Source organism: Sus scrofa, chromosome 8 (genome assembly GCF_000003025.6).
Source record: "Sus scrofa isolate TJ Tabasco breed Duroc chromosome 8, Sscrofa11.1, whole genome shotgun sequence".
NCBI classification, from domain to species: domain Eukaryota; kingdom Metazoa; phylum Chordata; class Mammalia; order Artiodactyla; family Suidae; genus Sus; species Sus scrofa.
The window spans coordinates 78,636,531-78,662,818 of record NC_010450.4 but is presented as its reverse complement, the minus strand read 5'-3'; the positions used below and the strand labels follow the sequence as shown (position 1 = coordinate 78,662,818).

The following is a 26,288-nucleotide window of genomic DNA, read 5'->3' as shown; positions in this document are numbered from 1 at the left end:
AGATTCCCTTAAGAACCTTTTAAAGTCTTACTGCGGGAAAAATTGTCATGGCTTTCAATAAAGCCGAAGAGAAAAATTTATCTTGCTGCTAGTTTAAGGGGCGCCACTTCAAACTCTTCTTAAAGAAAAAAATAAAAAGAGAAAGAGGATAGACTTCTTGGACTGCTTTGAAAAGCAACTGCTTGAGCAATTGCTTCAAAGGAAAAGGGGCGTCTTTGTCCAGAGAGTAGGTTTATGCCTAGTGATGCAAATCCTAACCAAAGGCTGAAAAGGATACTCAGTGCATCTTTATGGATGGCCTTAAAGGAAGATGAACAAGTCAAAGGAGATTAAAGACAGTCCAAATCCTGCCACGAATACCAGGACACACCAGTTTTTACAGATGTGCTTCTCTCGGTTCATAACACTGAATATCAAGCACTAACTTACAGCATTCTAACAACCCAACTTGCATTTAAGCAGCACAAGACCTCCCTAACACCCATTTAGGATTTATACCGGACCTGTTTTAAAATATTAGGTGAAATGTTTTACACCATTAGGCAGAATAACAAATGCTGCTATGAAATGTGTTTCTTTGATGCCTCAAAATGCTGGGTGTATTTCTCCATCAAATGAACTCTGAACCACTTAAAGTTATACCTGAAAGAAGAGAAGTAGAAAATAGTAATTTCTCTAGTATCCTGTGCATAAATATCCCATGAGAAAAATATTTCAAAAGCTCTGTCTCCGTTAAGGCAATGGAATTATTAATCCAGGTAAAAATAGACTCGACACATACTGTTGGCAAACTTTGAATTACATTTTAATAAATGAAGTTCTTGGTATTTTTGGCATCATCTCCCCAGTCTTAATGAAAATGAAATTGCTTTAAAAAGGCACTGCAAAGTTCTCACTAGCAGTTTAAATATGTTGTTCTGAGTAGAGCGAGAATCCCCTTCATTCATTCACCTTTTTCATACCATCGATCATGGAATGAAGTGCAATGCAGCAGTTCCCTAGTCAAGCAGCACAAGACCTCCCTAACACCCATTTTTATGGAAATAAAGTGAGTTCTTCCAATTAATACTTAGTTTATATTTAGGGCAGAAGTTAACATTTCCATTTTGTTTACTCTTTCATTCCTTCACTCCTTCATTCACTCAGTAACATTTACTGGGTATATATCATGTGCAATGCAGTGTGCAAACAAGGAGGGGAGAATTTTTTATACAAAATGAATATTTACTATCAATTAATAAAGCCTTTTTTAAAATAAAAACCACTGGGAGTACCCACTGTGGCAAAGCAGAAATGAATTTGACTAGGAACCATGAGGTTGTGGGTTCGATCCCTGGCTTGCTCAGTGGGTTAAGGATCTAGTGCTGCCGTGAGCTATGGTGTAGGTAACAGATGTGGCTGGGATCCTGCGTTGCTGTGGCTGTGGTATAGGCCGGAGGCTGTAAATCCAATTCAACCCCGAGCCTGGAAACCTCCACACGCCACGGGTGCGGCCTTAAAAAAAAGCAAAAAATAAAAATATAAATAAATAAAAACAGCCAATATAATTCTCTGGACTAGTAAAATCTAATGCCATCTGATCTCTTACAGATATAAAACAAAATATGAAACCTGGTTTTAGAAGAAAATCATTTCAATGGAGTACTCATTTTGAAAGAAAATTTAAGTTTGTATAAGAACCTAAATATATAAGTATATATAGATTTAAGAAGATCTCAATATTATATAATATATGCCAAACACTTCCTAAAACAGGATACTGCTCTTTTGTCCATGCCTTCTGTTCCATTTTATTTACAACTAAATACTTCAAAACATTCATCAACAGAAAAATTTCATATGAGAACTGAACACCAAGCTTTCTCATGTGGTAAATCAAGAAAGGAAATGATTTTTTCTGAAGCGAAAGGAGGTTAGCTGTTAAATATTTCTTAAATTTTTCCATTAACTTCCTCATTTTTCAATGGGAATTATAACACTACATTTTAATTATACAAAGAAAAATTATTTAAGGTTGTTGGATTTATTCCATCTCCTCCAGCCTCCCCTCTGCTCTTCATTCATTATGGTCTCTTTAATGAAAAAGATAAAATGTCAATTCGATTAAACATACAGACTACAGAAAACAAGCCAGAGCTGCATTTAGGGTGTGACAACCAACAGACAGTAAGTTTGGTAGCTTCCTCTTGTAAATAATATTAGAATTATTAATGTCAGACAATGTAAGGTTGGTATAAAAATCAATAATATGTTCCCGGCTGGCCTAGCGGTTAAGGATTCAGCATTGTCACTGCTGTGACTGGGGTTCAATCCCTGTCTTGGGAATGTCTTCTGCATGCCACAGGTGAGGCCAAAAAAAAAAAAAAACCTTCTTGATTTACATAAACTTTCTTCTACTTTGTGAAAGGAGCTGACAGTGAACGTTTATGAAAGTGAATGGTCATGGAATCATCCTCGAAGATTACACTAGAAAGTGGGTCTGTGTGATTATATACCAACCACTGTAGAGTCAAAGTATAACCCTAACATGTGTAATATGACCTAAAAAGCACAACATCCTATCATGACATATTACGTTACGAGAACTCAGTATAACAAAATTGTCTCTATACTGTTCTTTGCAAACAGTGCTTTAGTGATAAGGTTGCTTTAAATTCTCGACAGCTGATGATCTAATGAAATCAAATTAAAAATGCTACAGAGTTTAGGGGTTCACTAAGAATGGTGCCTGTGCCCTAGAGTGCCTGGCTTGGGAAAGTTCTCATGGTTCTGGTAAGATCTGGGAGCTTCAAGGCCCAGGGCAGAGAGTGAAGGCATACTTATAATCTCTCTGTGCCTCATCTGTAAAACAAGGAAAATACCCGCAGTTATCACACAGGACAGCGATGAAGATTGGTGGTTACTGTGTGAAGTGCTGAGGAGGGGGCATGGCCCATAGTGAGCACCCAGTGAGAACCACCTAGTAACAACAGAACACGCAGTAACAACAGAATGATGCCTATTTGCACCCTCGGTCGCAGACACTCTTTCCAGCAAAAGGATAATATCTGATCCCGTGCCACATAAATGCCAGTTAGAGATGGTTCTCTTACTATTGTTTCTTGTCAAAGAGATAATATACCTTCATGTCTAGAAATTTTGTTTTGATTTCTCCCATTCCCCCTTTTCTTAGACTTTCCAACCTCCCCTGACAATCCAGTTAATTCTGATACAACTAGAGCAGGAAGTTAAAGTACATTACAATCATGAGGGATTTTCCTCCCAAAGAAAATGCCTTTATTATCTCTGTTATCAAAATACGATATGCTCTCTATAAAACATTCATTTAACTTAGTAAAGTAGAAGGAGAAAATGAAAAACTGCCTCCAAATTCCACTAACTGAAAACAACCATTGCTAACATTTAACTATCATTCTAGACTTGTTCCTATGCATAAATATACATGAGACAAGGTACATACATACAGACACAGATGGTTAGAATATATTATACATGTGGTCTGGTGACCTTTTACACTTAGTGGTACAGAGAGCGTATCCTTTCCTGTCAGTATCACAAATTCATAATGTTATTGGCTGTGCGAAGGTATCACACTTTACTTAATATACTTCTCGTACATACTTTTAATGTGCCTATTCTTCCAGAGGGGCTCATCTTTGGCTCTGATTCACTGATAACTCCTGTAGCTGCATGAGTGCCTAGTAAACATTATCAAATTCTGCCTCCAATAAGAGAGTACAGATATTTAGAAAAGTTGTTGAAATCTTGTTCATAATTTGTTGATATGGAACATTATGATTCTTATGAATATTAAAATATGTGAAAAATGAACATAGACAGGTTTTTATCTATCTATCCTAAATACCCACATCACATAAAAATTCTCTGTAATCTATCCTTCTTAACATTTTAAAGTTTCCTCTGTAAAAGATACATGAGTAAGGCACTAGTGAAAAGTATAAAGGGTTTTCGCATCTTCAGCTATTAGAAACATCCTAGATTGACACCAAAGGCCGAGATAACAAGAGGAAAAAATAAACAAGTGGGATTACATCAAACTGAAAAGCTTCTGCACAGCAAAGGAAACCATCAGCTAAATGTAAAGGCAAAGTATGGAATGGGAGAAAATACAAGCCACATACCTGGTAAAGGATTAATATCCAAAACACATTAAGAACTCATGTAACTCAATATTGAAAGAAGAATCCAATTTGAAAATGGGCAGAGGATCTGAGTAGACTTTTTTGTTTTTTGGCTGCCTCTGATCCCCCAGGCCAGGGACCAGATCCGAGCTGAGCTGAGACCTTAGCCACAGCTGCGGCAACGCCAGATCCTTAACCCACTGTTGCCAGGCTGGGGATCGAACCTATGTCACAGCATTCCCAAGTTGCTGCTGATCCCACTGTGCCACAGTTGGAGCTCCTGAATAGACATGTTTTACAAAGAAGATATATGATGGTCAATGGGTAGAGAGAAAGATGCTCAACATCACTTATCATCAGGGAAACGCAACCTCCAATGAGGTATCACCTCACATCTGCTAGAATGGCTTTTATCAAAAGACAAGAAATGACAATGTTGATGAAAATGTAGAGAAAAGGGGATCCTTGTACACGGTGGGAATGTAAATTGGTACAATTGCTATGGAAAACAATATGAAGGTTCCTCAAAAAATTAAAAATAGAACTACCATGTGATTCAGCAACCCCACTTCTGGGTATTCATCTGAAGGAAAGGAAAACACTAATTCAAGAAAGTATCTGCAAAGCCCTCAGGGTAACTGCAACATTATTCACAATGCCCAAGACATGGAGACCACCTGGGTCCACTGACAGATGAATGGATAAACAAAATTATACACACATACACACACACATGCACACATATACATATACATGTATACATACATACACACATGATGAAATATTATTCAGCCATAAAAAAGGAGATCCTGCTATTGCAACAACATGGTTGAACCTTAAGGGCATTATGCTAAGTGAAATAAGTCAGAGAAAGACAAACACTCGGATCTCATTTATGTGCAGAATTTTTTAAAAACCCATCAAACTCAGAGATACAAAGAACAGCCTGCCAGAGGTGGCTGCCAGAAGAAGGAGGAGGGCAAAATGGGCAAAGGTGGTCTAAAGGTACAAACTTCCGTTTATAAAATAATGAGGTCTTGGGGAAATATTGTACAGCCTGGGGATTATAGTTAATAATAACGTATAGTATATTTGAAAGTTGCTGAGAGAGTGGCTCTTCAAAGTTCTCACCATCTGAAAAAAATCTGAAAACTATGTGTGGTGATGGATGTTAACTGGACACTGGGGTGATCATCTCCAATACATACAAATACCAAATCACGGTGTTGTACGTCTAAAACCAATGTAATTTTATATGTCAACTGTATCTCAATTTAATAAGGAGAAACATCCTGACCCTGCTCACCCTGAGGAAATAAAACAATCTCTCAGTTGTAGAAAGTTGCAAGCTACGTGGATAAAAGCTTGAAAGCTCAATAGTCATGCAGACCTAAGTAAGCCATGAGAGGCAGATAGGATTCAAAGGGTCCTTTTCCTACCTAAAAACACTTCAAATCCAAAATTTGAAGTCTAACCAAACCTACTGGAATGTGAAAAAAACTACTTCTAAAAACAGAGCAATCGGAGTTCCCGTTGTGGCACAGAGGAAACGAATCCGACTAGGAACCAGGAGATTGTGGGTTCGATCCCTGGCCTTGCTGAGTGGGTTAAGGATCTGGCATTGCTGTGAGCTGTGGTATAGCTCGCAGATGTGGCTCGGATCTGGCGTTGCTGTGGCTGTGGTGTAGGCTGGTGGCTACAGCTCCGATTAGACTCCTAGCCTGGGAAACTCCATATGCTGTGGGTGTGGCCCTAAAAAGGACAAAAGACCAAAAAAAAAAAAAAGAAAAAAAACAAAAACGAAAACAGAGCAATGGTCATTTCTATATTGAATCTCAAGAGTCAAAGAAGCCCAAAGACCAGAAGCTCTACTTTGCCACACCTTGTTTAAGCTTGCTTTCATAATGATTACCTGCTTCTTAAAGGGGCAAGTTTATTGCAGTTGGTAAAAAAATTTTTTTAAAGAAAACCAGATTGTTTACCCAAAGAACATAGAAACACTAGTTTGAAAAGATGTATGCACTGCTGTGTTCAATGCAGCATTATTTACAATAGCCAAGACGTGGAAACACCTTAAGTGTCCATCAGTGGATAAATGGATAAAGAAGATGTGGTATATATACATAATGGAATACTACTCGGCCATAAACAAGAATGAAGTCCAGCCATTTGAAACAACACAGGTGAACCTTGAAGGTATTATGCTAAGTGAAGGAATTCAGATGGAGAAAGACAAACACTATATTTCATTCATATGTGGAATCAAACAAATGAACAAACAAAATTAAACAAAAACAAACTCACAGATACAGAAATCAGATTAGTGGTTACCAGAGGGGAAGAAGATTGGGGGGATGGGCAAAATGGGTGGAGGAGGTCTACTGTATGGTCATGGATGGTAACTAGATGACACTATTAACTTTGTAGTGTAAGAGATATCAAACTAGAGTGTGTACATCTGAAACTTGTATAATAACAACAACAAAAAAACCTAGAGCAATGGTAAATCATCCAAGGCATTTAATACTTAATTTCATATCAAAATGGGTCTCTTCATAAATTCTCAGGAATATTTAAGGTACAATATGAGGTACATTTGCACAAAGCTGTCATATAATTTCTCTAAAGGAACAAACTCTTTGGAAGGTGCTGAAGTCAGTCTAATATGTTGTTCCAGGAGGTCTCAGTTCAACGTATCCTTAGTTATCCTGTAATAATATCCCTCCCTCTCTTTCACGAACTATTCTAAAAGCAGAAGACTCCTGATTTGAGGCTTAAAAAAGGAAGGTGGGGGAGGAAGTGGCTTGCAATTTCAGAGTACATCCAATCTCAATTAAATGAAAGAAGACATGTTTACTTTTTTTTTTTTTTTTGAGAGTCTAAAGAACATAGTTGACTAGAGAGAATTTGTACCTTCTAACTAATGGTTAATTCCCCCCATTGTTTGACATTCTATTTCTTATCCGAGCATAAAGTATTAGACAATTTTCTTTGGTGTGGCACCAGGAAAGTCTACATATGAAGATACGCAGTTTCAATTTGAGGGCATAAATCATCAGTTCTGTTTTCATATTTATATGGCGAGAGCCCATGGGCTGAATGGTATAGTCATTTTTTTTGCAACTAAACAAGGTAAATAAATGTGATATATTGGCACATCAGTCCAGCACTCTGCATATGGTGCACATTAAGTTGTATTCATTTGCCATATGAATATAATTCCTTTTACCACACTGACTATTAGTTACAAGCAGTAAATACAGAGTTGTTTTGCTGGAACTGGAGGGCCTGCATTACATCATGGAGCACTAAACATCCTGGACCTTCTGGAGAATTTCATAGACCTAGTTTTAATGTCACCTGAACTTGAACACTGCCAACATGTTGCTTCAAACCTGCTTGATGAGTTCTTTGAGGAAAAAAGAAAAACACAGGGCTATCTTAGTGTTTGTGCAACAGTGCAAACCAAAAGTCGGGCCACAAGGAAAGTTCTTGATGAGGTACCTGTAAGAACTCGTGTTCGTGCCAAAGAATCAGATTGAGAGTCATAGCCCAGAGAGAAAAAGACTACTTGTTTCAAACACTGCTTTCATATGCAGAAGCTAGTTAACTTAGGAAAACTAAAGTTAAAATATCATGCAGACAACTCTCTCCAACTCTATCTTACTGAAGAGTTGTGATTATTAAGATGAGAGTTTATCTCACGGCAACCTGGGATGCTTTGTTTCATCAGGCATATACTGTACTTCCTTTTCCTCAAACAAAATATTCACTGTAACACCCTGAATCCAGGTTAGTGCAGGGCAGAGCAGAAGGAAAGTAATTTCTTTTACAAACACTTTTGGTTCAGCACAGATGGACATATCTTGACATTTGTGAACCATAAATAATACATCACAGGCAATTAAAAACCAAGTACACCTGTTTTAACAAGTACTGATTTTCCGTTTTACCAATTTTAAGTCCCCAAATGCATCCAGCAGGTGGTGCTCTAGGATGCCAGCTTACAGAGAGTGATCCTGCTGGTGTTACATCCACCTATATTTTGGCAAGACAAAGAATAAGGACTTACCATCGGTTGCTTCGGTAAAGCATCTTAGGCTTTATGATAAAAAGAACATAATTCCTAGATATGCGCACAAAAATATACATATGCATAAGCCCATGTGCACAGAGGCTACCAGTCAATAAGTCACACCTGGACGTATTGTGACACTACTTTTCTTATAGACTTGATGAGTAGTCTATGTATATCAGTGGTATTTATGGTCATATGGCAAGATCATTCTAAATTCATTAAAAAAAAATTTAGAAGGCCTGAAAGTTAGAATTCATTTTTAATTATAGCAGGAATGTCTCATTAGGGTGATACTGGTAAAATTAACAACAGTAGGATTTACGGTAATGACTTAAGTGATTGATGAGAGTATAACAAAATGAAGTTTTAGACAGAGAAAAAGCAGGGCAGCCATGGCATACAGTACTTTAAAAAACAGCTCTGTGGTCTGTTAGTGCTAGCCTTATGGTTAATAAAACCTTCTTTCTAATTAACGGTGCTGAAATATTCTTAAAAAACAGAATCTTGTTATGAAAAAAAACTTAAGTTTTTTTTTTTCTCCCGTAGACGCCATTCTCATGAAGGAGAAAGCTGACATAGATTAGCATGTCTGATTGCAAAGAGGAAAAAAAAAAATGCCACCTTTCAATCAAATCAAAAACAGAATGTGAGAATGGAAAACTACTTTATTGAAATACTATACACACCATCTATGCAACACCTCACAGTCAGTGACCATTTGCTTCTAAAGCTAATGAAGTATGGCTTTAAAAAAAATTACTCGGATACCTAAACATGATTAATAAGCATTTAGATGCTTAATAAGTATTTAATTTTTATCCATTAATACAACACAAAATACAGGATAACTATTTTATAAATTTTCATCTCAGTTATAGGATCATTTTGAAGTTTAAAGTATCTAAATGTCAATTCAATGCATCAGGGAACATTTTCTTCAAAATTTGCAAATGTACAGTCTGGAGAGCATCATTTTGAAGGAAAAATGAGTATTCCAGGAAAAGTATTTTGGGGGACAAGATTCAGTTCTAAAACAAAGAGCATTAAGGCAAAGAAAGAGATGCTCCCATGTAGAAAATATGTTTCATTGAAATGTTCTTGGTTAATTTTATTTTAAAAATCCACAGCCAAATGAAATCCTATCTTAATTTTTCTTCCCATTAAGAAAGCCGCATTTTATAGGCGATAACTATCATAAACAATAGACTCAAGGATGAAAAACTGTTATATAGGAAAACAAGGCTTCTGCTACATAATCTAGGCAGATTTCATCAAGCATATGAATCCTTTTAAAAGCCCCAAGTTATACTACACACAGGTTTTATCCAGTTTGAATTAGCCTGATTTTGCCCAGGCAATGTGCTTATTAATATTGGATAACATGATTCTTACAAAAATAGTCCTAAAGCTATTTTACATAGAGCACTAATATTAGATTTGTAGAAAATGGCGTAGGTTTAAGACCCTAGTAAGTAAAATTACTAACTTATTCTCATGATTTTTGAAATAAAAAAGCAAAATACTTGAATGAGACCTATAAAATGCAAAAAAGCAAGAGCCTGTTTTTTAAGAATAATTTACTCATTTTCCTTCTAAGTGGGGAAAAAAATCTAAATTCAAAAATTTAAGTCAAGGATTGTGTACATTTATAGACCACACTGGAATTATGTATATAAAAGTCTGACTATTTCTAAAGGGTCAATTATATTACATCCAAGAGATACAACATAGAAATAAGCATAACCTAAAATTCCTCATCTGAAGAGCTGTGACTTCAGAGGCTGCATTGTGGAGCCATCAATGAGCCACAGGCTTATAAAATCCAAACCAGCTTCCATGAATGTTTAAAACACAGTTCACATGCGGTAAAAAGGTCTTTGTTTTCGTATGTTTGTCATTTTCTGCTGAAAAGCTTAGACTGGCTTGTTCATTTTTCTGTTCTAATGTGTGGAAATTCTCATTATATGAAAAACTGCCTATTGTCTTTCTCCCAGATTCATCTTCAAATCTAAAGCAAAATTAAATTGGGACATCAGATGTTGTTATAAAAGGGCCAAACAGGACGAGGCTCACTTTGAGAAAGGTAATTTAATTTAGTTAAGATGCATTACAATTTTCAAAAATTTGTATTAGATGTGCTGTTATGCTATTCTTTTTTTTTTTTTTTCCCCTTTCATTACTGTCATTACCAGGGAGTTAATGTCCACCATAACTGCAGACAATGAGAGGGTACAGTTGAAGTGCTTTATGAAAAATATCACATCATAATATATACTCTAAAGCCAGCAAGATGGTGTTTGTGTGATGATTTATTTGCTCTAAGCATCCTGTGCTCTGATAAACCCTAAGTCGGTTACTATTGTTGTTTTCATTTTACAGACAAGACAGCCCAGCAAAGCTTGGAACTTAGATTTGTTTCACTTTCAACTCCAGGATTTGTTCAATCCTACTTGATTCTTTTTTTTTTTTTTTTTTTTTAAAGGACATGCATGTAAAAACCATCTCTAGGGTGATTTATAAGGTATTTAAATATGTATAAAAAGATTTCTCCCTTCTGGAAAACCTGAATATTTCTAGTTTTAACATACACTTATATTTCTGAAATAGAAAAAACAATTACACACAAGTGTAGCTAGGAAGCCTTCAGATACCTCTCAAAATACTCATCTGTAATGACAGAGAACACGGTTAGGTCAAGGAAGCAAAAAGAAACATTTTTTTCACTTGGATTGTTCTTTGAGCATGAAACCTCTCACACTACTTTTAAAGTGGAAGACAGTTGTTCCTACATATTTTCACACAAATAACAAATGGTATGTGTATTATCTATGTCAAATCTAGATTTGTCTGAGATCCCTTAGTGAATCTCAGTAACTTAATGTACAGAAACAGGAAAAAAAGAAATTGAAAGTAGTCACTCATCCTAAAAGGCCAGAAAGGAAAGAAAGAGCAGAAGGTAAGGGTCCATAATGAAAAGAACATGAAGTATTTCTCAAAAGAATGTGAAAAACAAAGTACGTGAAATGTACGTATTTCAAATTATTATTGTAATTATGTATAAAACGGAGACGTCTGGGTAAATATGTGAAATGCACGCATATACACACACCACCCCTCCATGCTGACACGCACGCTGAAGTTGGATCTGATTACAAAGGCTGTATTACTCTTCGCATTACAGCCTTAAAGTTACTTTACCTTCTGTTTGTTTAGGGAATTATCCATGTTTTGATTAAAATAAGAAATACATGTTAGAAGTTCACCGAATAAAAACGCTGTTTCACCACCACACCAAACAAAATACATACAAAGCAGAGACAGCGCTGATAAAATTACTTTACATCTTCTTTTAAAACTGTATGGGCTCTTGATTAAATTTGTTTTTAAAGATTTCCCTTTCACACAAATATATACATTTAATAAGCATAGCTTTAAGAAGTTAATCCAAAATATGATGGACTTAAACATAGTCAGACTGTTTTATAATCTGGGTCTGAGTGACAGAAGTTAAGTACTATAGCATTCAGGTAAAATAAGCAGAAAGAACATAATCCTTCCTTAACCAAATGCATGGCAACTTGCTTTAAATTAAGAAACGAAATATTTAAGAGCAGTTCAAATGTCTACCTGAGGAAGTAAAAATCTAAAGCTATTCTTGCAGGAACTCTTCAGTGTTGTCATAATCATTTTAATTAAATTCTCATTTTTCAGGTGGGCCCTTTAATTGTTTTTTCCTACTTCTTAATGTGTTTTTCTAAAGCCATTTCTTTTTTGCAGCTGTGCGCGATTGGTTTTAATGGTAGCTGCTTCCTTTTTTGCCTTCTGTGAATTACAATTTTAAATGGTTACACATTTTTTTCTGTTTTACTGCCTTCGGCACAGTTTCATAAAGATGTTTAAGGCTGTTGGTGAACATTTTCATCCCCCATCTGAAAAACTAAGAGCCAGTCTGAATATTCCATATTGGCCTTTTATGACCTGTTTTATCTTTTAATATGTAAATGAAAGCATATTTTTTTAAAAGACTGGTTTGTTTCCATGAAATTATAATTTTTTGCTCTTTAAAAATATGAATTCAATAAACAAGGTAATATGTGACTGCCCTTTTATGTTATATCGTGTTCTTCATGAATGAAACACTTTTATTTTATTTGGTGACAGCCATTTCCAATGAAGAACTAGTATTTTGGAATCACAGGAATAACCTATGACATGAAAAATGAGATTTCATGGTTGATTTTGAATTATCGATGGTCCCTAAATGCCTATAACAAGGCTATCTAGACCTTTCTTAAATGATACCTAAGAAATTCAAACTACTTCATAATTTAGTTTCATTTTCACCATGATGGAAATAGGTAACTTCACTGCAAAATGTGACCATTAAACTTCACTTGTAAAAGTTGACGTATAAAATAAATAATGTACTTACTGCCTGGGTTATCTCCAATCCCACTGCTTTTTCCATTCCAGTACCAGAGCAGAAGGGTGGCGTCACGTGACCCTGAGAGAATGTAGCAATTTCCCCCAATATATGACTCCGAACGAGTGAGACAAGTGACGACATCCCAATGGCCAAATACCACTTGGATCAATTTTCCTGAAATACAAGACGATTTTCTTTACAATTGCTCTTTAAAAAAATTGAAAAAAAATTTCTGGTCATCAGTTAACTTACATATTAATGAAGTTGTATTAACTCAGATTCTGATCATTCAGATTTCATAATAAATTGGGTCCAACCTAAAAGTTTTCTTTCAATAGTTGGCAACAAGAAAAAAATCAGCTGAACAGTGATATCAACATTTTTGAAAGACATATGTTAAAACCATTTCAACTACTGTTATTATTATACATGGCTACTATAAATTACAAATGAATCATGTCTCCTGATTAAAGCAGGTCTGGGAGAACCTTTATTTGGAACCCTTTCAACAATTGCTTAAGTTACGCTGTACGATTTAAAACAAAGCAAAACTTAGTTGACTTCCTGTAAGTATTCTGTAATTCAGACTCCACTAATACAACCCATCTCAAATTATAAAACTTAATTTATTTCTTCTCTTCTCTGAAGTGATCTACACAAGGACAGGACAAGACCCTTTGGAGAGCTTCTTCTTTTTAAATCAGGATGACATGAACTAAATTTTGATAAAAGGACTAATATACTGGATCTGTAATTTTAGCCAGCTCATTCTTTCTTTGTGTGAATTACCTGAATGATGAAAGTTCCTGGGGGGTAGGGGAGAAGATGATGAAATTAAGATTATGGCAGTTTAACAGTAATGACTAGGGGCCGGGTAGGGGGGAACCCAGTAAACTTACTATATATTTAGGATGTTAAATACATGATGAACTGTTCTTATAATGGTGTCAGAAAAAAGTAAAGCTCCCACTTTTTAGATTCTTTGTTTGATCAGATATGGTGTTTATAATTCACACAAACTTGTCTTAAGAATTAAATATCTATAGCTGCCCTTTCATTCTATCCCTGTAGTTTCTAGCTAGCATTTTTCTCTGAAATGTCTAGAGAATCTACAAATGAATGTCATAGAATGTCTACTCTAGGCTTTTTATTTTTTATTTTATTTATTTTTTTGTCTTTTTCTACGGCTGCACCCGCAGCATATGGATATTCCCAGGCTAGGTGTCTAATTGGAGCTACAGCTGCCGGCCTATGCCAGAGCCACAGCAACACCAGATCCGAGCTGCATCTGCGACCTACACTACAGCTCACGGCAACACCAGATCCTTAACCCATTGAGCAAGACCAGGGATTGAACCTGCAACCTCATGGTTCCTAGTCAGATTTGCTAATCACTGAGCCACGATGGGAACTCCTACTCTAGGCTTTTTCAAAAGTAAGTGTTTCAGAAAATGCAATTTAGACATTCAAGATAAAAAACCACTAAGGTGGAAAAAAATGGGTACACCTAAAAAGTTTATACATTTAACTTGGAACCATCATAACCTATTCAAAAACTCAGGGTCTCAATGAAGTATTGATATCTACCAGTATTTAACTTTTTGGGATAATAATAAATAGAATTAAAAGAGTATTTCCATTACTTTTTTTAAATTCTTGATTTTAATTCTTCAAAGCTTATTATAAAGTCTGCAAATTTAGAAATAAAACACTGAGATATACTCTATCCACATCAGGTGGAAAGCCAAATGTAGTGTTTACACATGCACATGGCCTGCTAATAATTACTTAAGATCAGATTTGTACCAATCTCAAATTGCGAAATTATTAAGGTACATTTTTTTCTCCTATAAATAAAGACTTTAGTCAAAGCAGGTGTTTTAACTGCTAAGTGTTAAAAAATATTCACTTCTGAATTTCTTCAACCTTTTAAACCAACACCAAAACTCTCCATTTTAAAAATTAGCTTTGGGAGTTCCCGTCGTGGCGCAGTGGTTAACGAATCCCACTAGGAACCATGAGGTTGCAGGTTCAGTCCCTGCCCTTGTTCAGTGGGTTAATGATCCGGCGTTGCCGTGAGCTGTGGTGTAGGTTGCAAACGCGGCTTGGATCCCAAGTTGCTGTGGCTCTGGCGTAGGCCGGGGGCTACAGCTCCGATTCGACCCCTAGCCTGGGAACCTCCATATGCTGCGGAGCGGCCAAAGAAATAGCAAAAAAAAAAAAAAAAAAAAAAAAAAAAAAAAGCTGGGGAGTCGTGGCCAGTGTAACAAATCAACAGAAAATGAGTTGCAGGTCGATCCTGGCTGCCAGTGGTAGGATCTGGTGGCGAAGCTGGGTAGGTCGGACGCTGCCAGATGCGTGCTGTGGCTTGGTGTAGGCGGCAGCTACAGCTCCAATTTGACCCCTAGCCTGGGAACCTCCATATGCTGCAGGAGCGGCCCAAGAAATGGCAAAAAGACAAAAATAAATAAATAAATAAAAATTAGCTTTGGTTAGTAAAGAATATGGGGAGAAGAATTCAAGCCTTTCTACAATAAAACAGTGGAAATTAAAAGCAAATTAAATAAAAAACAATCTAAGAATTTTTGATTCATTTCCAATTTATATGAAGAGTAAAGTAGAGAGGCTTAGTGGTAAAATGGGTGGGGTTAGATCAGAGGTAGGCCTTACCAAGGATAAATCAAGTTAGGTAGCTGAATGCACTCTCATTACTAATTAGAAAACTGAAGTTAAATCAGTGAGTTTTAACTATTGAAAACACTGTAATGTGATTATGTTTTTGTTCACACAGTGTGTTCAGTGACTTCTGCCTCAGTCTACACTAAACACTGAAAGCCTGTTAACTACAGGAGTGATTTATTTATTTATTTATTTATTTAGTCTTTTAGGGCCACACCCGTGGCATATGGAGGTTCCCAGGCTGTGGGTTGAACTGGAGTTGTAGCTGCCGGCCTACACCACAGCCACAGCAACACCAGATTTGAGCCTCATCTGTGACCTACAGCACAGCCCACAGCAATGCCCGATCCTTAACCCGCTGAGCCAGGCCAGGGGTCAAACCCTTGTCCTCATGGATGCTAGTCGGATTCGTTTCTGCTGCGCCATGACGGGAACTCCTACAGGAGTGATTCAAAGAGGTTATGTAGAATAGGCTTGTTTTGGGTTCAATACCCTTCAGTTCAGTGGGCTGTGGGAGTGAAGATGAGCAAAACAACTGCACCTAGGTACTCGAGGTCCCTGGCACAGAGGACACCCAAACGCTCCATGGGAACCAGGACGCTTGAGGAAGAGCAGCTATTTGCTTGGTAACCTGCTTAATTTCCAACTAGTGAGAACAAAGTGGAAAGTTTTAGCTGTAAAAGTGGGATGGATTAAAAACAGTGTCAGAATTTCCTGAGGTTCATTTGTTCATTCTCATTAGTTAAGCCATCACTCTGTGTCTACAATGTTAGTGTTAGGAAAACATATATTTGGCCACTGTGGTTTCTTTTTTAATTAAAATTTCCTATTGTATTAATTTTTGACCCTGAAGTTACCACAATTTTTTCTTTGTTTTATGGCTGTACCTGCTGCACACGGAAGTTCCCAAGCTAGGGGTCCAATCAGGGTTGTATGTGTGGCCTACGCCACAGCCACAGCAACTGGATCTGAGCCGTATTTGCAACCTACACCACAGCCTGTGGCAATCCTGGATCCTTAACCCACTGAGCTAGGCCAGGGGTCAAACCCACATCCTCCTGGAGACTATGTTGGGCCTTTAACCCACTGAGTCACATTTACTGAGCACCTGCTAAGTGCCGAGCATTAGAGCTTCTTACCTGTACATAGTGGCAAATAGACATGGTTCTTGCCCTCACAGTATTTTTACTGTAGTGAGACAGACAGACATTAAACAAATGCAAACTGATATATAATTATGAGTAGTGATAAGTACTGGGGGAAAAAAAAAGAGGAGATAAGATCAGTGAGAAGAACACATGAGAACAAACTTAGACTGGGCATCAGGACAGATGGAAATGAGGGAGTGACATTGAAGTATTTACATCTAAAGAATTTCATATACTAATACAAATTAACTTCATTCTCTATAATTTATACTTTGGGCTCAACTCTGGAAAACATTATTTTTTTTTCCGTTTGCTTTTTCCTGTTCTGGCAGCCTTCCTCAGCAATATTTGTTATTGCTATGAGGTTGAGGTTCACTCCTCCTAAATAAATCACAGCATATAAATACCTGCTGCTCTTTTTGGTAAATTATTTTCTGATAATCTCATAAGTGTTCCTCAACCTTTATTTTTTGTTTCCTTTAATACCAGTCCACCTCTCCACACACTAATATCAAATATTACCACAAGCACTAGAATATCCTTTTTTTGACAGAACAAATTTTCTAGTTAATGTTTTATTTGACAGCTGTGCTACAAATAAAAAAAAATTCCAGCTCAGGACTCTGCACCGTTGAATCTAAAATGTGGCCTGAAAATAATTCCCACTGCCGAGGGAAGGTTTTATTGTTGCCTCTGCTGTTCTGGTTGTGTCCCGAAAACATGATTTATGTTTAAAGAATTTCCTGTTACAACTGGGCTTCTCTCTACCCCCGCCTCCCTGCCCCGCCAAATCTAATAAGAGAAGGATTTTTTTTTTTTTTTGGCTTATGTGCCAAAATATAATTGAATTCAACACTTGTGATAGCTCTGCCATTATATATTATTGATCATACAATTTTTTACCCTGCTTCTTTGTCAAACTTAGGAGAAAATACTTAATATTCCTATCATCATAAAAACAAACACATATTCATCTTAAGTAATTTTAAATAAAACGAACATCAGAATGTGTAGATGAGATATTAAGGAAGAAACCAGAACCATCATTTGATTTTTTTTTCACAACTTTTCTGGCAAGTGTAAATATTTCTAGTGTACATGCCAAATCGCTCCTGCTGAAATGAAGTGTAAAATGAGGCTGTGTCTTATGAAAATGTTTTACACATACACACATGCACATATGCACATTTTTAAAAAGTTAAGCAGAAGCCTTTTGGAAAGAGTGGGAAAAAAAACATCATCTAGTCTAACAGTTGTTCTAAAGTAACACGACAAGCATTTGAGGACCCTAGTTTTTGAACAGCTAACACTTGCGTGAGACAACGCAGTGTAATCACAATGATGCCACCTCTGAAGTCAGAAGAGAGGACTCCAATGCCCATTCCAGCACCATTAGGCAAATTTCAACAAAAGACTTAACCTTGCTCAATCTTGGCTTCATCATCTGAAAAATGGGGCTAAAGACATCTATTCTGTCTAATAATAGGATGATGGTGAGGCTGACATGATATCATAAATGTGAGAGAAGGAACTCTGAAAGATTCTAGAAAACTGTGTGACTAGGACAATTATTTAAATTATTAGTAGTTGGAGTTCCTGTCGTGGCCCAGCGGAAACAAATCCGACTAGGAACCATGAGGTTGCAGGTTCCATCCCTGGCCTGCTCAGTGGGTTAAGGATCCGGCATTGGCGTAAGCTGTGGTGTAGGGCACAGATGAGGCTTGGATTTGGTGTTGCTGTGGCTGGGGTGTAGGTCAGTGGCTACAGCTCCGATTAGACCCCTAGCCTGGGAACCTCCATATGTCCATATGTGGCCCTCAAAAGACAAAATAAATAAATAAATTACTAGTAGTATATAAAAGTAAGGTTAGCTTTACAAATATTAATATAATTATATTAAACCTCATTTTTAAATGATAGGGTCAACAAACTCAAAAGCCTCAGAGGTCAAAACCAAAGACTGACATAACACGATTCAATTTTATGGCATTCTGGAAAAGGCAGAATTATAGAGATGAAGACTGCATCAGTGGTTCCCAAGAGGCTGAGGTGAGGAAAGAAGATGGCTACAGAGGTGCAGCATGTGGGGCTTCCTGGGAGACAGGGCTGCATGGTGATGGCTGTGCAACTGGTATCCAGGCCAGTAGGCTCAACGGAACAGAACCACAAACCAAAAAAGTGAATTTTACTATATGTAAAGGAAAAAATAATTTTTGAGTCTGGGGTTAATAGATGCAAACTACTGACTATGAAATGGATAAACAATGAGATTGCGCTGTATAGCACTGGGAACTGCATCTAGTCACTTATGGTGGAGCATGATGGAGGATGATGTGAGAAAAAGAATGTGTACATGTATGAGTGGCTGGGTTACTCTGCTGTACTGTAGAAAACTGACAGAACACACAACCAGCTCTAATGGAAAAAATAAAAATCATTTAAAAATAATTTTTAATGTATAAAAAATATGCAATCCAAAAGAATGTTGATGAAAAAATCTTGTGAGAGGATGGAGCAATTCTAATCTGAATGTTTGTGCCAGGAGGGAGAGCACAATTTGAGGTCAAAGGATGCTGAAGCTGTCGTTACCATAATAGTGAAAGAAGAGGTTAAAATCTGAGTTTGATTATTAAACCAGAGAAAATTCATTAGAATAATAAATATATTTTAGGAAGACTTATCAATCCCTATTGCATTTTTAAAGAATTCCAGAGGAGTCTTAGGTTCAGTAGCAGGCAGTCTTATAGATCTAAACATCTGGTAGAAGCCTAAGTAATCAGAATGTTTCGAATGAGGATGTTTTCTTTCTGGACTAAACTACAGAATAATGATGGGGATTATAAGGAAATTAGATCATCAATTCCACAGAACAAAAATTAAACAAGACCATACCTAAAAACAACTTCCAGGGTTTATTCTATGAACAGTACATATTCACAAATCTATTTTTCCCTACTCTCTCACTGCTGGGTTACAGTTATCAAAATACACCTAGAATAATAAACCCCTTGAAAAACCAAGAATTAATATTTCAATATCCTATACTTACTAAGGCAGCAACATGCACTCATACATTTTATAGGGATAACTAAAAGATGATTTGCTGTAAAACATTTAATTAACTAGAATTTTCAATTTAAAAAAATGTCCTGGAGTTCCTGTTGCGGCTCAGTGGAAATGAATCTGACTGGCATCCATGAGGAGGCAGGTTTGAACCCTGGCCTTGCTCAGTGGGTAAAGGACCCGGTGTTGCTGTGAGCTGTGGTGTAGGCCCGCAGCTGTTGTTCCAGTTTGACCCCTAGCCTGGGAACCTCCAAATACCGTGGGTGCAGCCCTAAAAAGACTAAATAAATAAATAAATATCCTATTCCCAGAACACTTAAGATATCTGTAGATCCTTGTTTCAGTTGAACTTATCTACTTTCACAGTATCTATCAAATTCTAATGCATTAATATCTAATTTTAATTATTTTAAATAGACAACTATGTATTTATCATATAAGTTTATTCCATCCTCTAACGGTTTCTAAAATACTTTAAAGAGAGTCCATTACAATTTTCAGTGTTCTCAGTGTCCTTAATACAAAAATGCAGAACCATTTACTGGGCTGGATATCCTGTAATAATATTGAGTTTGGTATGTCCCTTAGGGAGATGCATGCAAATGAATATAGACTTAAACTTTTATATTTTGACAAGATCTCCTGTCACACATAAAATCAGTAGTCAGCTGCTTTTCTTCATGATGGTGTAGCTTTCAACAAGATTTTAAGCAGAATTTGGGTGGAGGCAAGATAACCCCTCCCAAGATAGACACTTAATGAGAATTTCCAGTAAGGAAAAGAAAAACAAAACAAAACAAAACCTTTAAATTATACTAAAGTGAGGAAATACGCCTATGGGCACTGGCCATAAGACTATTCACATACATGTGCAAATGGTATTTACATACCGGGATATGCTTTCAAAATGAATCATTCCTTCTGTTAAGTATGAAGCTTGGGAGACAAACCTACCAAAAAACCTGCCTCTTAAAAACATTCTGAAGTTAACTATAGAGCAGATTATTATTTGAAAGAGGGCAACTGTATTTTACGAGTTTTAGAATTCTGTCATTTTTGGAAGGAAGAAGACGGGAAAGCATTCTAAGCCTCTCAATGCTACTGGTTGTAAACTTTGGTTCACTGGTGAAGAAATGATGAAGTTACCTGTGTCTGTAGAATAGACCCGGAAACTCTTATCCCAGAAGCCACAGATAAGAATATAGCGGTTGTCCGAAGTGATGACAAAGCACTGGGAATGGACTTGAATGCTTTGGTCTAAAAGGTCCGTGATTTGTCTCCTGTGCATTCCTGTATTGCTGGCTGTGAAAACAGATGGAGGATTTTTTAAAAAGCCTACTAAACCCACATGTGCAAAAAATCCTCTAGTTTGTCATACCGGGGCTTGGGGTTAAGGGCAGAGGGACAACCCATTCCAGAACAAGAATATTTCATCTTTACTTTTAAATATAATAATATTTGAAAGACCAAGTAGGAAAACATATCCGATTGTTGGAAGAATGTGGCTTAGTAAGAAATTTTGCCTAGAGGAAAGAAACAATTTAAAACACTACAATTTAAAAATACATAGCATACAATTCTCAGAACATGCTCTCTAGCTCTTGGGCAGGGCCTAACTAGATTAGAATCTCCAGATTGCATCACCGTTCGGTTTGTGTTTCTGACAATCTCATTACACCTATTGTCATGAGAATGGATTCATGTTGTGACAATCTATTACCTTTAACTTTTTGTCACAGGAAGAGATATTAGAATTTAAATGTCATATATTTGAAATACTGAAGCATCTTGTACCACTTTGGCTTTAACAGGTCTTTGATTTGACTAGATATGAACTCCCACTTCCCCTGTTCACCGCTGCACTTGCATGTAAGGAAAAGGGAGAGTGATTATTTATTAAAGATACTTGTGATTGAAAAGTCAAAGCACAGCACACTGCCACTTTCTTACTCCTTCCATAAGCAAGAAAACAAGACGGTCTGGCAGTGCGTCTTCCAAGTGCTCCAGAGCACCTGAGACGGGGTTGTCAGAGGCACAAGGTCAGACACGGAGCGACATCATGCACAGGTGAAGAGTAATAATCCTCTAGAAATATACTATCAACTATGCCTATCAGCAAAGTAATTTTCAGTGAGATGCCTTTTTTGGCATCATGAGGCCAACCAAATAGAACACTTTGTTTCTAGTGATCTAAGAGTTATTTCTGCACCAACTTTCCAAAACAAACAATGGTTCTTACACTGCCAAAGAAATTTGATTGTACCAGAAATCAGAACAAATAAAATAAATTTCCTCGTCAGAGTACTATGTTCTCTGTCCCACAGTCTTCAGTTCTTTTGGGGGGTGGAAATACTATAAACGCATGATTGATAATAATTAAAAATAGAAATATATCTATGTTTTATATATATTGTACATGTGATAACTAAGTTAACATGGCCTATTCAGAAGAAGGCTCAGAAAGTAATATGGAAGAAAAAAGTATTCAAAATATTCTCCAGTGCTGGGCTGGAATACAGAAGAATAAATATCCCTTGCTCTCGTGGCACACACAACACAGCAAACATATCCGCATACATGTGAAATACTGCAAAATTCTGCTAGTGTCTGACTCTACACCTGAACCATGTAAGGTTATAAGATAACTGTTTTATAATAGGCTTCAATATACTTTGGGGAGATTAATGGGCGGGGAAGTGACAGCGGCAGTAAAAAGGGTAGGATTCTAGTTGGGGATGCTTCCACACTAAGGGAAGTTGTTGGCAGATGAAAAAAGCTTTTATGGGTATCCTAGTGTATCCTAGAGAGACATTAGCCTCTCATTGCAGTGAAGCCATGTGATACAATTTAGTCTTTTAATTCCAAGAAATCTAGCAAATAAACACAAGGTATTTTCTATACTGGTTATTGTGGTACTTCATTCCATATCCAAGTTGTAAGAATGTTTATTTTTGTCAGTGTTTATATGACTCTTGCTCCTGTGATACAAACTTTCACTGGTTTTTTTGGTAGGATCTTCCAAGAGGGCCAAATCTGATAGACCTGGGCATGTGCATAATTTTTAATTGAATGACCACAAAGTACCTATGGGTAAAGACTCATGCCCCTTCAGCATTCAGAAGAACTGTTTTCCAAAGAAGTGCTTACCTATAATTTAACATTGCAACCCCCATCCATCCATCCACCTATCCTTCCTTCCATCCATCTAAACCTATATAACCTATCTCACAACTGCCTTTCCTTTATCTCATTGTTTTCCCTAGTAAACCTCCTGAAATTCAGCACTGAAAACATTTTTATTTGATGAAAATTAGATATATTTGTCTAGATAAGCAGTCTTCAAATTGGGGCACGCATACCCCCAGGGGTATAAGATTTCCCAAGGGATACACAGGCACAGATGGTTTAAGGGAATCAATTTCTAGTTCTCAACTTTCATATGTTCTCTTGCCTGAAACAGATTTGCCTGAGAACTCTCCTGTGAGGTTTCCTTTCTTACCTCCCCTTTTGCATGTTCTTGTTCCACTAGATAGAACCTTACGATTGTGCTTTACCTCAGGGTGTAAAAATCTCTTGAGAGCCAAATAAAGGCACAATTCAAAATACTGATGTGATGCCCGGAAGCGAATGCCTAGGTGATCAAATCATTCTGCGGGGCAGGTGGTTTCCAATTCATTGCTTTCAGTAAAATGGAAGGAGGCTCTAATCATGCTGTCAATTGATAGATCATTAAAAATAAGTTTCAGTGATAGATTGTTAAAACAATCATTTAATGCTAGACCATAAAAATAATTCTTCATAATAGATACTCTAAGAACTCCATGGCACATGGAGGTTCCCAGGCTAGGGGTGGAATCGGAGCTGTAGCTGCCAGCCTATACCACAGCAACGCCAGATCCGAGCTGTGTCTGCAACCTACACCAAAGCTCACAGCAACACTGGATCCTTAACCCACTGAGCAAGGCCAGGGATCGAACCTGTGTCCTCATGGATACTAGTCAGATTTGTTTCCTCTGAGCCATGACAGGAACTCCAAAATTTTTAAATGTTAAAAGCTTTTTCATGCATTTTTTAAAAAACAGAAAATGTTGAGTGTCAACTGACTTTTATATTTAGATTCTACTGGATATATTTAAATTTTTATATGCTATGCCAGAAATTATAACCTTTGCAACGATTTAAACTTGTGATAATGTCACATTTAAACTTTCAGATGTCAACTTAAAAATGTGTGAGAAAGTACCTGGTTTTAAACAATTATTTCAGGGGATACAGGAGCAAACAATCTGACGACCAATGCTCTAGAGCAGAGAAGAAAATTATGGCCAGTAGGCCAGATCTGGCTCATGCTTGGTTTTGAAGTTTTATTGGAGCCCAGCAACACTAAGCTGTTTATATATTGTCTATGGCTGCTTTTGTGCTATAACCACAAAGGTAAGTAGTTGTGTCTTAGACCTTATGGTCCACAAAGCCTAAAATATTGACTATCTGGCCCTTTATACCAAAAAGTTTCATCCATGCTTTGTCTAAAGGGTTACAATTTCTTAATTCACTTAGATTTTATACTATGGGATATTCATTGTCAAGTTTTAAGATAAACAATGATTCTATAAATGGGTTCCATTATTTTCGTGACTCTTAAAACTTTATCCAAGTAAGCATTTAATTTTTTAAAATATAGCAAATCATATCTACTCAAAGCAAACTAAGATTTAGGAACCAGGGTAGTAATTATCCTTCATAGAAATAGTAACATCATAGATTTCCACTTATATTCGAGGAACTGATAAATGACTCAGTTTTGAGCTTAAGGTTACTATAGTTCATCTTGATAGTTCATCTGCAAATGATGGCCATTTAGCTCTCCACTGAAACAATGGTGTTAGAGACAAAAAAATGTGATGTGCACATAGGGAACACCTTGAATTTTAAAATAATAAATCAGCTTATTCACATGCTTTATCTAAAAACTTCAAAATATTTACTTTTCAAAATATTTTTATATTTTCAAAATATTTATATTTTCAAAATATTTATTATTAACGTATTTATTTGTGCCCTGGAAATCTGACAAAATCATAAGCCAAACATCCATGCTAGCAGCATACCCCTACACCTAGGCAATTACATTTTTTTACTCTAAGAGTTACTGAATAGCAATTTATTTATTTATGTACTTATTGCCTTTTAGGGCCTCACCCACAGCATATGGAGGTTCCCAGGCCAGGGGTCTAATCGGAGCTACAGCTGCCTGCCTATACCACAGCCATGGCAATACCAGATCCAAGCCACACCTGTGACCTACACCACACCTCACAGCAACACTGAATACTTAACCCACTGAGTGAGGCCAGGAATTGAACCTGCAACCTCATGGTTCCTTGTCAGATTTGTTTTCTCTGCGCCACGACGAGAACTCCCCTGAATAGCATTTTTAATATCAAGGCTTAACATTCTTAGTGGAGCCATATTTGAAATCCCCACTATAGGGGGGAAAATGCTCAACTAGAGATTTCAACAAATCTACTCAAAAAGCCTAACAGCGATTAAATATTCTAAGTCATCTGTGGCCTATGGCATGTGCTCCCTCATCCCAATGGTTTTCTGGTCTCCTCTCTTTTCTTTCCTTCTTTTTTTTTCCTCCCTGAAAAATTTAACCTCCAATGGCAATTTATTGGGTTGCAGGACCCTAGGAAAATGAATACAAATATCGTAACACTGCCATTGGCTGGGCAATATATTTCAACTTTGCAACTGCTCTGCAATTGCACATTAATCCCCTCAGACTGAACGGAGGGTCCAGGAAGAAAGGATTGATCTCCTTTAATGATGAAACTCTGGCACCACAGTTTTATTTTTCACAACACAGTGCTGCTAAGAACCCCACTGTTATTATGAAAATTTCCCTAGCAAAGGAGCTCCATCACATTACTGGTGCACCAATTCATCATAACGTGCCTCGCTCCTGCTCATCAACAAGTCTGAGTGATGAAAAGATCCAATATTATCCTGACAGTACTTCATGCGCATTCTCAATCACACATTATTACAGCATCCATATTAATTTTCAGTGACACACGTCCTAGGCCTGTTCAAATTAGGCAAACCAACGAGGGGGAGTTGATGAAATACCAGCATAGCCACAGCTCATTGCATTCCAATTTGCATGCAAATGGTTTATCAGGAAAATTCCATTCCCAGCAACCAGCAAGTGAAAAACAACTGTAATCTACACTTCAGGGCCACCATACAGAGCTTAATGAATCGCAAAGAGAGAAGGAAGTGACAGACCTATGAGAGGATCGATTTCCACTGGCAGCTGGTATGGCTGGTCTTGTACAGCACCTTGATGAGCTGGAATTCACAAAAGATTAAAAAAAAAAAGCATTATTTTTCATATACTAAACTACATTAAAATGCATAAGTCAAAGCTCATGTAGAATTGTTTCCAACCTCCAAATCTCTCAGACGGTTTTGTGAAATTTAAAAGAAAAAAAATCCAGGTGCTTTTATAGCTAGCTTATTAAACATTTATTTTAGATTAGTGCTGTTCTGAACATGTGCCATCAGCAGTGGCTCCAGTCCTAGGCCATAAGCTATAGCAGATGCTTGACTGGCAACCTCTGATGCTGCAACAAAACAAAATTAAGTGGTAAAGCGCGCTGAAAACAAAATGTGACAACCATCTGCTGACTGTAGCAAATACTATTTTTTGTTACTTCTTAAAAAGGCAGTTTTGAATGCTGCAGCAC

At 37.0% G+C, this 26,288-nt stretch overlaps 1 protein-coding gene across 6 annotated transcripts in view; it reads right to left on the bottom strand.

Moving 5' to 3' along the window:
- The window catches only part of LRBA (LPS responsive beige-like anchor protein), a 710,221-nt gene that overhangs the window by 17,489 nt on the left and 666,444 nt on the right, over nt 1–26,288 (bottom strand). For all 6 annotated transcript variants that reach the window (XM_021100638.1, XM_021100636.1, XM_021100637.1 and 3 more), the window contains 3 exons: nt 25,828–25,890; nt 20,683–20,838; nt 12,653–12,820 (listed from right to left, as the gene is read on the bottom strand). In XM_021100638.1, the coding sequence (XP_020956297.1) occupies nt 12,653–12,820; nt 20,683–20,838; nt 25,828–25,890 (387 nt within the window). The remainder of the gene's footprint in view (nt 1–12,652; nt 12,821–20,682; nt 20,839–25,827; nt 25,891–26,288) is intronic.